Source organism: Myotis yumanensis, unplaced genomic scaffold (assembly GCF_028538775.1).
Source record: "Myotis yumanensis isolate MYYU_CA2020_CCGP unplaced genomic scaffold, mMyoYum1.0.hap1 SCAF_9, whole genome shotgun sequence".
Classification (NCBI taxonomy): Eukaryota; Metazoa; Chordata; class Mammalia; order Chiroptera; family Vespertilionidae; genus Myotis; species Myotis yumanensis.
Genome location: NW_027223760.1, coordinates 27,553,328 through 27,565,910, shown reverse-complemented (window position 1 = coordinate 27,565,910; position 12,583 = coordinate 27,553,328). Strand labels below are relative to the sequence as shown.

Genomic DNA, 12,583 nt, shown 5'->3' with positions numbered 1-12,583 from the left:
TCAGGATACATCAGAGCATACTGGTTTATGAGTTTAACTGTTAATGGACTCTAAAGCATGAAGATTAACAAGAAACCCAAAATCTTGACTCAAGAAGACTTACCAGGGCTTTGAGAAAATGAGAAAGGTAGTGGTGAAAATATTAAGACTATAAGTGACAGAATCTCTCAATAATCTTACAAGAAACAAATTAAGCAGCATCTTGAATTCTAAAGAACTGAAGAGCCATTCACACCTGCTCCTAAAGATAACATGGCTCTGTGTAGGTTTTGACATGTAGGAATTTTAATGTGTTTCATTAAAAAAAAAAAAACAGACAAAAAACACTGCCAATCTTGCAGCTGTAGGTGATGACACTGATAATTATCTGATGCAAATGCAAAGGGAATTAGAATTCATTTTGTTGGGCACCTGCTTTGGCATTTAACCTACTACTGCTTTCAAAGCAAAAGGTGCAGAGGCTTTGTGTGTTCAAATGACTCAAACGAAAAGTGTGAACTTAGATGAGCTGCTTTGTTTATCTAATAACAGGAAACTTAACGAAGGTATTTTGAGCATCAGCATCATGCTGGAAACTGAAGGTTTAAAGATTCAAAATGGTTCCTGCCCGCAAATGAATTACCATCTATTAGGGAGAGAACAGACATGTTCACCACTAACTTTAGTGCAAGGCTAATAATAGGAGGATGAACAAGGGTTGTTAGCATGGAGAAAAAAGAGGAACTGAAGAAGGCTTGTGGAGGAAAGTAGCATTTGATCAGGGCCTTGAAGGACAGGAAGGAAGTCAGAAGCAGAAGAGGTAGATAGAGTTTTTCATCACCCCCTTCATACACACACACACACACACACACACACACAGTCCTCATCTCTTCACTCCCATAGACCCTACCCACTCCACCAAAACTTCCTTAGAATCCAAGTTCTGCATTGAACAGTTCAGAAACCTAATCTTATTTAATGTCTCTATTTCCAATGAGGAAACCGAGGCACATAGGGTGTTCCTCATGTAGGGAATTGAGGGGGCCAAGGAATGGAATTGGTTTGTACATGATGAGTTTGGGGAGCAGCAATGAGTGGTCCAATTTGGCCAGAGGACGGGGCGGTAAGAATGGGAAGAAACATTAAAGGCAGATTGTGGAGAACTTTGAATACCATATTAACAAGAGTGGGCTCTATCCTCAAAGGTAGGAGGAGGCGGGGCAGCAGGGACAGGATCTGAAAAGGGAGAGAGACTGAGGCTGGGACCAGATGAGAGGCAACTGCAATTGTCCAGATGGGAGGCAATGACTGTTGAAATTCAGGAAATGACAGAGTGAGCTGAGAAGAGATAGAGACACGAAGAAAGTACAGTGATAGAACCACGGATCCACACGGATGATGGGGTGGAGAAAAAGTTGGGAGAGAGAGAGAGAGAGAGAGAGAGAGAGAGAGAGAGAGAGAGAGAAAAGAAGAAGAAGAAGAAGAAGAAGAAGAAGAAGAAGAAGAAGAAGAAGAAGAAGGAGAAGGAGAAGAAGAAGAAGAAGAAGAAGAAGAAGAAGAAGAAGAAGAAGAAGAAGAAAGAAGAAGAGGAAGAAGAAGAAGAGGAAGAAGAAGAAGAAGAAGAAGAAGAAGAAGAAGAAGAAGAAGAAGAAGAAGAAGAAGGAGGGATCTTTTCCTAGAATTCCAGGCTCTGTTGTTGACCAGCTGTGTAGCACTGGGAAAGCCTTTCACGCACCATGTGCCCCAGTTTCCTCATTAAAAATGGAGGCATTAAACAAGATCAGTGATTTCTGAACTGTTCCATGAAGACCTAGGATTCCCAGAAAGCTTTGATGCAGTGGGTAGGGTGGGTGGGTAGAGAAGGGGTCCCCAGGGAGTGTGGGGGGTGAGCAATGGGGCGTGACTGGAAAGTGTAGTGGAATGAGGAGCTCTAGATCCACCTATTTAACAGAGCATCTCCTTTTTGGAACAGAAGTCCTCATAACATTAAATTTCTAACAGAAACCCCCAAACAAACAAAAAAGCCCAACTAGTTTGATAACCACTGAATGACACAGATAACCTCTCAAATCCCTTTGAGCTGACCACAGAAACTGGTTATCCAAGAGACCTGCTAATATAGTAGACGTGGGTCTCATTTTTAAGACCCCGTGTGTTCCTCTGTTTATTTGATTAACTGCTGCACAAATGCTGGAAACAACTGGAACAGCAATTGTCGTGCTGAATCAGTGCCAAAACTCTCAAAAATGGGAAAGATTTACTGAAAGGCCACTTGGTGTTCTTACTCTCGAGCGCGGTACCTTTTTCCAGGACTCAGTAAGTTTCCCAAACCTCACAAGCGCCAGTGTGAAGAAGTACCTGGCCTAGGAGTACAAAAACACGGCTTCACTGCTGACTGCTGTCAGGCTCTGGGTAAGCTGAGTTACAGCTCTGGGTTCCGTTTCCTTGTCTGTAGAATGAGAGCCTTGCAGCAAACAATCCTAGAGGCCCCTTCCAGCTTCAACATTCCAGGATTTCATGATCCTAAACCTTGGAGCCTCTTATCTCAGCAATTCCCAGATCAAGAGCATGTGCTCTCAATCTCTCTCTGTCACAGTCAGATGGTCAGTATATTAAGGGCTTTGGGCTGTTGACTTTAAGGATTGGGCAATGTGTGCTTTAGCCAAATCTGAGTCCTGCAAATGGATCATTCTGAGCAGAGGGCTCAGGTCTAAATTAACAGCAGATCTTCAGACACACAATGCTTTGTGGGCCAGTATTTGGAGTAGAGAAACCCTGTGCCTAGGGAAAAACCCCCCATAAAAATGGAAACCAATCAGAACAGCTGCAAAGTTTAGACCAGAAAGTCTCACACAGGTCTGAAACTCACATACTCGCTGCCTCCCTTTGCCTGCTGATTTCTCTTTTTTCCCCTCCCACTCCCACAATTAAACACAAATTTTTCTTTTACAACAACAATTCCTTTGTAAAAAAAAAAAGAGAGAGAGAGAAAAAGAGGGAGAAAGTTAAACCAAAGAGGCAAGGGAACACTCACTGGGAGAGCGCGGCCAGGCTGTGTCTTCCCTTCGAACCGGATCCCCTGAGCATGTCTGCAGCTGGAAGGGGCGGAGGTGCTGGAGGTGCTGAGACCCTCTGGGCGGTCAGGGTTGGGGCCGGGCCCCATGAGGTGCCATGTTATCTGTGGCTGAAGTGCCGTGTGCAGGATGCTCCCGCGTTTTCCCTTTGTGTTAACACTTTTTGGTCTGTCCCTGTGACGAAAGTCTGGGCTTGTCCTCTGCCAAATCTACTCCTCCCCACCCTTCCCTCAGCATAGGATCATCAGAGAGCTGATTGTTATTTTTTACTGTAATGTCTCTAATAGAAGCCCATCACGTTTAGTTGGGAAAGGGCACCGTTTGCTTGGAGATTTCCAGAATGTTATTACTGAGTAGCAGGGGCCAGGATCCCCAGAAGCTTTCATGATGAAGACTTTATATGATTAATGACAATGAATTATTCCAAGGCAGAGAACTGCTTAAAGGAAAAGACGCTGATCCATGTGGAAAACAGGGATCATGGTATGACTTGCATACACGATCCAATTCTGAAGAGATCAACGGAAGTCAGCCCACCGAAAAGTTCACGGGGTGCAGTTCTCAGGCCCTCATTCTGAGCTCTGTTCTCAATTAGCATCGGTGTAGGTGGCGTCCAAAGCAAACAGTTCCCACTGAGAAATCAAATCTGAGAAACTCCTCTTATCCCTTTTATTCCAGGGAAAGATGCAGGATATAAAAATGCGAGGCAAAGGCAAAGGGAAGAAGAGAGACTGCCAATCAGCGATACACTGGGTTATGCAGGACGTTGGGTGCTCCTGCCCCTCCGTGAAATGAGGGCGGCAGCCTGCCTAGCATATGTTGCAACAGCGGCCCAGTCTGCACCCATGGCGCTCTGATAGTGATCTCATCAGCCACGCTGAGCAAGGGAGCCGGGTCAGTAACAGCTTGGAAAGCAACCAAATTTGAGCCCCTGAGGATGGGGTGGTGTTGGCTCTACCTGGAGATGACCCTCATCTCGGCCCGAGTTATGGCTACATTTCTTTATCTCTAATAAGCAATGAACAGATTGGTGCTGGGGCACTGAGCTGCTTATGGGACTGGCTTCCTGTCAAAGGAGAACAACCCAGATCTTCACAATGGAAGGTTGAGACGGTCCTTTCGGGAAGTAGCAGGAGAAGCAATCAGCTTCACACACCGAGGGCCCCTTTACAGAATGAAAAACATCTTCGAGGGCTACAGCTTTGTCACAAACAAGGACACAGAAGCACAGAACATTAAACAATTTGCTTCATGTTATGGAGAACTTCAGTAGCTCCTCCTGTGCTCAACGTAAAGACGTTTAATTTAATTAGGTGAAATGCTCTCTTCACTTCAACGGCCTAGAAAATTTTGGTTGTTTTCCTACTTAAATACTAGGCTGTCATCACAGTCATAATTTATAGAGTAAATACAGTTTAATGAACTTCAGAGTTAACTATTTCAATATATCATGATGCACATACACATTTACATATCTTTTTGATCATGTATATTGTCATTCAACATATACTGACTATGTAACGTAAAGGAAGGCACTCACACTCACTGACTTGGCATGAGTTTATCGCTCCAGAGCTGAGAGAGAAACGTGTCAAGGCATTTTGCTACTCTCCTTTCTACCGAATTTTGCCCATTTCATTTTTTTCCCTTCAAAAACTTCAGGGGCTTGCTGTGGCGGGCAGAATAATGTTCTCCCAAAGACATTCATGCCCTAATCCCCAGGGTTTGTGAATATGTTACTTTACATGGCCAGAGACTTTAGATGTGATTAAATCAAAGGCTTCGAGATGGAGAGATTATCCTGGATTAATCCAGATGTGCTCAATCTAATCACATGAGTCTTCAAAGTCAGAGAACCCTCGGGCCGTGGTCTGAGGGAGATAGGACTACCAGGAAAGAAGAATGGCCAGAGAGATACACCCCTCGCTGGCGCTGAAGGCAGAGGAAGGGGGCCAAGAGTCCAGGAGTGTGGCAGGATCTAGAACAGGGATGGCGAACCTTTTGAGCTCGGCGTGTCAGCATTTTGAAAAACCCTAACTTAACTCTGGTGCCGTGTCACATGTAGAAATTTTTTGATATTTGCAACCATAGTAAAACAAAGACTTATATTTTTGATATTTATTTTATATATTTAAATGCCATTTAACAAAGAAAAATCAACCAAAAAAACGAGTTCGCGTGTCATAGGTTCGCCATCACTGGTCTAGGCTAGATTCTAAGCTGGAAAGGCAAGGGAATGGATTCTCCCCTAGAGCCAGAGCCTCCGGAGAGGAATGCAGCCCTGCCCACACCTTGATTACAGCCCAGCAGCCCTGCCCTGGACTTGTAACCTTTACAACAGTGGATAACAAGTTTATGCTGTTTGAAGTCACCAAGGTTGCGGTTACGTGTTCCAGCAGCGATAGAAAATGAATACATTTGCTTATGGGGCTCCTTTGAGCTTGGGAGTACACTTCATCTCCCGATCCTCCATCCCCTCCCAATTCTGAGGTGACAAATGTAGTTTTGGCACATTCAAAATAAGCCCATAAGATCGTGTGAAAAATCCTGTGGTTCTTTCAGGGCAGTCAGATTCCCACCTCCCAACCTCCACCACCACCACACACATACATGCTTCTTAACTCTCCACAGAGGAGGGCAAGAATTTAGTAACTTCTGCCACTATGCAGGCATTCAGGTACTAAAAGTATGCTGATGGCCAGCTGTATAAAGCCACCCACCAAGCTATTGTCCAAGTCGTAAGGACAGGGAGAAGGAAGTCCCAGGAACCCTGAGTTGGCCCCTTGTCATTAAGGGAATGAATTCATCTGGGAAGTAGCTGTCTGCCTTTAGTTTGAGATAGCAAAACTCATGGGTGTCCAAACTCATGCTAGCTGGCAGGGAACTGACATAACAAGAGTGAAGAGAGAAGCCCTAGCTGGTTTGGCTCAGTGGATAGAGCGTCAGCCTATGGACGGAGGGTTCCTGGGTTTGATTCTGGTCAAGGGCACATGCCCGGGTTGTGGGCTCCATCCCCAGTGTGGGGCGAGCAGGGGGCAGCTACATGGGAGAGGCAGGGGATAAGAGCAGGCTGGAGTGGGCCACAGCTTCTAAGGAGCCCCTGAGGTCCGCTGGCTGGGGCAGAGAGGCAAGGTGAGAGAAATTAGGAAGGACATACCAGAAGGTAATTTGTGAACAGAGTTCAGATCCTGCAGAGACCGACAGGAATACATGCTTTCATTGTGTAGCACAAACGGGTGGGTGCTCAGAGTCCCGCTTCCAGAACTGTCTCTGAGAACTGAATTAATGATCTTCTATTGGCACCATGAACAACTGGGCCCATCATCCTTCAGCAAGATAGTAAGTGGCACACATACGCCATTTCAGGACTGACTAAAGGGGAAACGGGCGTCTGGGCCACGCTCACAGCACCCTTTATTTCTGGATATTTTTGTCCAATTTTTCATGAAAGAGATTCTGAATTAGGAATGTTTGAGGGAGGTCAGTGAAATAGAAAGGAATAGCTCCTACCACGGGGTGGTCCTTCATTAATAAAATATGATGAAAAATAACTTTCCTTCATGGAGGTAGGAGACTGGGCCACATGATCTGTTCCAGACTTTACCGTCTGCAGTGGTGGAGAACAGCTTCCACCTTGGAGCAACTCCCCAGGGAGGGGAGAGGTATGTGGGAGGTGCCCGCATGCACTTAACACACACACACACACACACACACACACACACACACTCACACAGCTGCTTACCTCCTACAGAAACTCAACTTACACCCAAAGAAAATCTACTCAACAGTTCAAGTAATATAAAGGCATTTTGTAAAAAGGCTCTTAAGGAAAATTTTTCTTATAAAGAAATTCATAGACTTTATACTCTTAGCATGAGGCTAAAGACCTTGCCCCAGACAGCTGCTCGCCATGGGCTGAATAGGGATGGAGGTGAGGGGCTAACTACATAATGGCAGGCAGAACCTCTTTCGTCCTTTCCTTGGCCCTTAATAGTCTTTCTTCCCCAGCTGATGATGTCTCTCCCTCCCCCCAGTCCCTACCTCAGGCACTGGACATATTCATTGAAACTATATTGCTTCGTGGTGTCCTGTGATATTGCTTTTCTAATGGGTCCTCCTAACAAGTCTTCTCATGAAATACTCTTCCCTTTATCCATCTTCCTGTGCAGAAAGACAGACTCGTCTCTATCTTCTTTCCTTCCTCTCCTTCCCCATCTTCTCTGCTATTGTCTTCGTGGTTTCACTGTATGTTCCTTTAGGAATATGTGGTGGGCTGGGAGGGGTGGAGGAATGAATGTATGGAAAGTCATTGCTTATCCCTCATCTTAGTCTTCCTGTGTCACCCCCTGTCCTTGGCTAGAGTCCTTAAGGCGTCTGCTGACAAATTCTCTGAATCATTCTTTGCCTGGCCTTTGTCTAGGCCCATAACGTCTCCAGTTGCTACACTGTCCTATCTCCCCTACAATGGTGTCCATGGTTTTGTCCCAGCATGCTCCCCCAGCAAGTCGTCTAGTTAAGTGCTGTGGAGGATCCAAAGATAAGAAGGTCAGACCTAAATGGAGATATGTATACAAAAATTTTAATACAAGATGGCAAATGACCATACTCTGAAAGCAGGAGAGCTAAAGTCCTACGCTTCAAAGGTGACCTCCTGTTTCCAAGGTGCCAGTGTTTGACCACCTTTACGCTAATTTATTCTGCTGTTGAACTAGACTTCCCATTGCCGAAATAGAAGTCCACTTATCTCTATTATGGCCACAGGAATGAAGTCATCCTTTAGTCTCATCTTTTCTAGGCTAGATGCCAATGCCGACTTTCCATTCTTTTAATATCAGCCTGAACTATAACAACCCTTCCAACGAGAAACCAAAATCGGAGACAATAAAGGCTGACCAAGGTTGCATGTGCCTGGACGAAGTCCCAGTGCTGCCCGCCACGTTCCTGTTAACACATCCTAACAGCGTTTCGTACTGACAACAGCGTCTCTTACAGAAATCATTCATTCATTTTTGTGCTGAATCCAGGTTTCTCCTACTTAGTCTATTTCCAGTATTTATCTTAAAGCAATTTTTGTTATTATTTGCTTTTAATAATAGAGAATGTCCTACTGTTTAGAGGCCCATTTTCCCACTCTTCCACGATACTCTGTATTGCATTTGTCATGTCTGACTAAGCTCTTGGTAACATAAATAGAAAACTGAGGAACACATAACCCGATTTCAAAAAGGGAGGACAAACCTTTCAAAGAGCCCCTCCCTGAATTTCAATCTGTGGAAAGTCCAATGATCTATTTGAGGCAACATAGAGTTCAAGTTTCTAGATTGCACTAATACTGTGCTTATATATTTTTGTCTCCCTATAGCAGCGGTTCTCAACCTGTGGGTCGTGATCCCTTTGGGGGTCGAACGACCCTTTCACAGGGGTCGCCTAAGACCATCGGAAAACACATATATAATTACATATTGTTTTTGTGATTAATCCCTATGCTTTAATTATGTTCAATTTGTAACAATGACAATACATCCTGCATATCAGATATTTACATTATGATTCATAACAGTAGCAAAATTATAGTTATGAAGTAGCAACGAAAATAATGTTATGGTTGGGGGTCACTACAACATGAGGAACTGTATTAAAGGGTCGCGGCATTAGGAAGGTTGAGAACCACTGCCCTATAGGCTGGAGCTCTTACTCATCTGTGTGAACCTCTCTCACCCCTGTTAGCACAATACCTGGTACAGCCAGCCATGGGCAAACTATGGCCCGCGGGCTGGATCCGGCCCGTTTGAAATGAATAAAACTAAAAAAAAAAAAGACCGTACCCTTTTATGTAATGATGTTTACTTTGAATTTATATTAGTTCACACAAACACTCCATCCATGCTTTTGTTCCGGCCCTCCGGTCCAGTTTAAGAACCCATTGTGGCCCTCGAGTCAAAAAGTTTGCCCACCCCTAGAATAGGCCTTCTGTAATAGATGTGCTGCATAAAGGAATTAATGCACATGGCTTCATGCCACTAACGGCCTTGACCAAGTTAACTTATTTTCTTCTGTGATTGAGGTTAAGTGATGTGAATGGTGGCCTCGCCTCAAGTTTAGCTGTGCCCTCCATTGGCACTGTATGTCTGAGTGCTGGGTGGGCCTAGGGAGGCAACTTGCAGGGGGGCCTGGGGAGCTATCTGCCCTGGCATTGGTCCCTCAGCCCAGCCCCACTGCCCTATGTCTGTGAAACGTAGGCTGCAGGGAAGCAGAGGCTGTTTCACAGTGTTTCCTGAGCCGAGGCCAAGCCTTGATGTGCAGTTGACCAAGAGTCACAGAGCAGAGGAGAGAGTCACTAGTCCTGCTTCAGCACACAGCAAGCACAGCATGGTTTCGGAATTCTGCAGGACTAGAAGGAATGCACGGCCGCTGTGGAATCTTGAAAGATTGTATCTATCACAAGGGCATGAGACAGAGTGACTCAGAGGCCCAGGGTCAGGTGGGCCCCAGGGCAGTGGCACTGGAGGGTCCTGCGCAAATGACTCCATGACAGAGGGGGGCAGGGCCTCACTGACGCAGGGGCCCAGCAGCAGGAAGCCATGGAGATGACACATGGTGGTGGAGCGTACCATTCGTGAGCTTGTGCGAGACAGACTCCCAGAAGCAATCAGAGGGGACTTCTTCAAAAGCATTTTTCTTGGGGCTGTGGTGGTAGTCCTGCAGGAGCAGGTAGCACTCAGAATTATGTTATTTATGGAATTATGTGGGGTTCTACTGATAGCCAGGGGCAGATTCTAATGGAAGGCACATGGGCGACAGCTATAAGATTTCTGTACCTTTTTAAAATGAGATTTTATTTTGAAATCTTTTAAACAAGCTAAAAGGAATAAGGAAACTATAACAAACATCTGGGTGCTCACCATGCAGCCTAAGAAAAAACCGTTCACAGTAACTGAGCCCTGTGTGCTCTTCTAGGCCAGCTTTTCCTGCTGCCCACCCGGGGGTAGCTGTTCTCCTGAATCTGCTTTCTGCCCACTTTCTTCCCCTCCACTGTCCCTCCCATCTCTGCTCTCACCCCCGGGGACCACCATCAAGGCCACCAGAGTGTGGATTTGGCTCTAGGATGAGACAGGATGGGAGTGTGGGAGTGAGATGTCCTTTCGCCCTGTCTGGATGCTTTTGTATTTTTCATGGTGAAATGCAGGTTCCCTGATCATGATACTACCGTTTAGGTAAAAAAAAAAAAGGGGGGGGCATTTTTTTTCCCTTTCCCAGGCCAAACTTTGAGTCCCAGCATTCCTTTGCTAATTCTTCCCCTTAGCCATACCCTGACCTCCGGTTAGATCCCCACTGGCCATCGAACACACATCTTCAATCAGTGCAATACACCCGAACATCTACCTAAAGGGAACATTTGTTCAGGGAAAAGTTTATTGGCATTTGCCACCATTTGCCTCATAGTTCCTGAAGCTTTATGCCCTTATGCGACAAAGGTAGTCCTTCTCTTTTTGCCAAGATCCTTTGCTTCTCTGAACTATAGTAATTCTAAAAGAACCAGTATCTGGCCCCACCTCTATGAAGTCTTTCTAGGTTTGATGGTATTTCTTTGTAATTTATCCTCTTAGGAGGATCGAGGAGAAGGTTTGAGCCACTCGTGTTTGCATGCATTTGGTAAAGTTATGTTGTCATGTATGAATCGGCCCCTCCAACTAACTTGCAGGGAGGACACTCATTTCTGTTTAAACTCTTATAACAGTGATGTAGGTCTACTGTCTAAGCTCTTTTTAAAATCTGGGTTTTTGTTGTTGTTTTTTACCAGCTGAATTATTTCCTTTTTCTGGAGAGAGAGGTTTCTCTGTTGAAGGAGCGTGCCTCCAACTCCCATCTGCCCTCCAGCTGGAAGCACATCTTCAATACAATGAAACAGAAGTAGATTCTGAGTTCCAGTCAAGACCGTGGAGTAAGTGGACACTGCACTCACCTCCTCCCGTGACACATTGAAAATGACAGCGAAGTTATAAAAAATCAACCTGGATAAGCATCTGAACAGAAGATCCATGACCAAGGATATAAAGAGAAAGTCACATCAAGACTGGTAGGGAGGTCTGGCCTGTGTGGCTCAGGGGTTGAGCGACGACCAAGAGGTCACCATTTTCATTCCAGGTCAGAGTACATGCCCGGATTGTGGGCTCGATCCCCAGTAGGGGTGTGCAAGAGGCAGACGATCGATGTTTCTCTCTCATGGATGTTTCTATCTCTCTATCCCTTCCCCTTCCCCTCTGTCTAGAATCAATAAAAACAGAAGCTGCTGGAACCCCAGGTGTGCTCTGAAAACACCAGCACCAAAACTGTGGCTCCCAGGCACTCACCTTAGGCTCCTGCGGAGGCGGAGGGGCAGTGGCTCCAGGGGCGCCAGAGACACACAGGGAGAAACTGCGTTGTGTGACTCCGGGGTGAGGGCTGGAGGGACAGCTGCCATTGTCGCTGGACTGAGCCTCTCTCCTGGGTGGCCAAATCTGAGCCTGCATTAACCTTGTGAATTCCACTAGCTCCACCCTCAGGACTACCTGAGACCCAGCCCTACCCAACCTGCACATGGCCCCAGGTTCTTTCGGAGATAACAGGCCTGGGCCCGCATTGCAGTCTTTCTTCAAAAACACTCAAGGAATTCTGACAAGTATAGGGGGTGTCAGGCACAAACTGGGAGAAACTCAGTTGTGTGGCTTCAGGGTGAGGGCTGGCGGGACAGCTGCCAGTGTCCCTATGTTGAGCTCTCCTCCCATGTGACCAAATATAAATCTGCACCAGCCTGATTAACTCCACTAGCTCCACCCTGAAGACTCTGAGACCCCACCCCACCACAAAGGGTAGCAGGCCCCAGGCAAGTGGCAGCTGGCAACAATGTACCCTGCAACATTTCTTTTTTTTTTTAGTTTTTTAAAATTTATTTCTATTATTTCATTATTTTTTAAATTTATCTTTATTGTTGAAAGTATTACAGGTGTCTCTTTTCTTTTCCTCCACTGAGAGAGAGGGAGGGAGCGGGAGAAACAATGTGAGAGAGAAACATCCATCACTTGCCTCCTGTACGCACCTCGACTAGGGATCGAACCCACCAACTCAGTATGTGCCCTGACTGGGAATCGGACCTGCCACCTTTGGTGTAGAGGACAATACTCCAACCAACGGAGTCACACTGGCCAGGGCTATCCTGAAATTTCTGATGAGTGGCCACAGGCCCAGAACTGGTATCAAATCTGAATCTGTATTAACTTGGTGAACACCACTCACCCAACCCTGGTGACTCCACGAGACCCTGACGCACCCAACTCACGTTCTGCCCAAGGCTCTGTTCAGCAGCGGAGCCTATGGAGTGCCGGCAGGCAGTGGCAGTGGCAGATCTCAAGGTGCCTTTGGCTTTTGCTGACCTATCCCAGATGCAGTACCCCAGTAGTTGGCCTCGGTTTATTGTGTGGCCTCTCCAACGTGCATCCAGGCCCAGCAAAAGCAGCTACCAACTGCAGATTGCTTTGTAGCTCCCAACAGAT

General features: G+C 46.0%; 1 protein-coding gene across 6 annotated transcripts in view; it reads right to left on the bottom strand.

The window, feature by feature from the left end:
• CALD1 (caldesmon 1) overlaps window positions 1-12,583 on the bottom strand; it is a 209,598-nt gene that overhangs the window by 76,635 nt on the left and 120,380 nt on the right. Inside the window, exon 1 of one of the 6 annotated variants that reach the window (XM_070423929.1) lies at window positions 3,014-3,213. The exons of the other annotated variants lie outside the window; for them this stretch is intronic. Within the exon in view, the coding sequence (XP_070280030.1) occupies window positions 3,014-3,066 (53 nt within the window). The 5' untranslated portion in view covers window positions 3,067-3,213. Of the gene's footprint in view, window positions 1-3,013; window positions 3,214-12,583 lie in introns of those variants that run through there. 6 annotated transcript variants of the gene reach the window in all.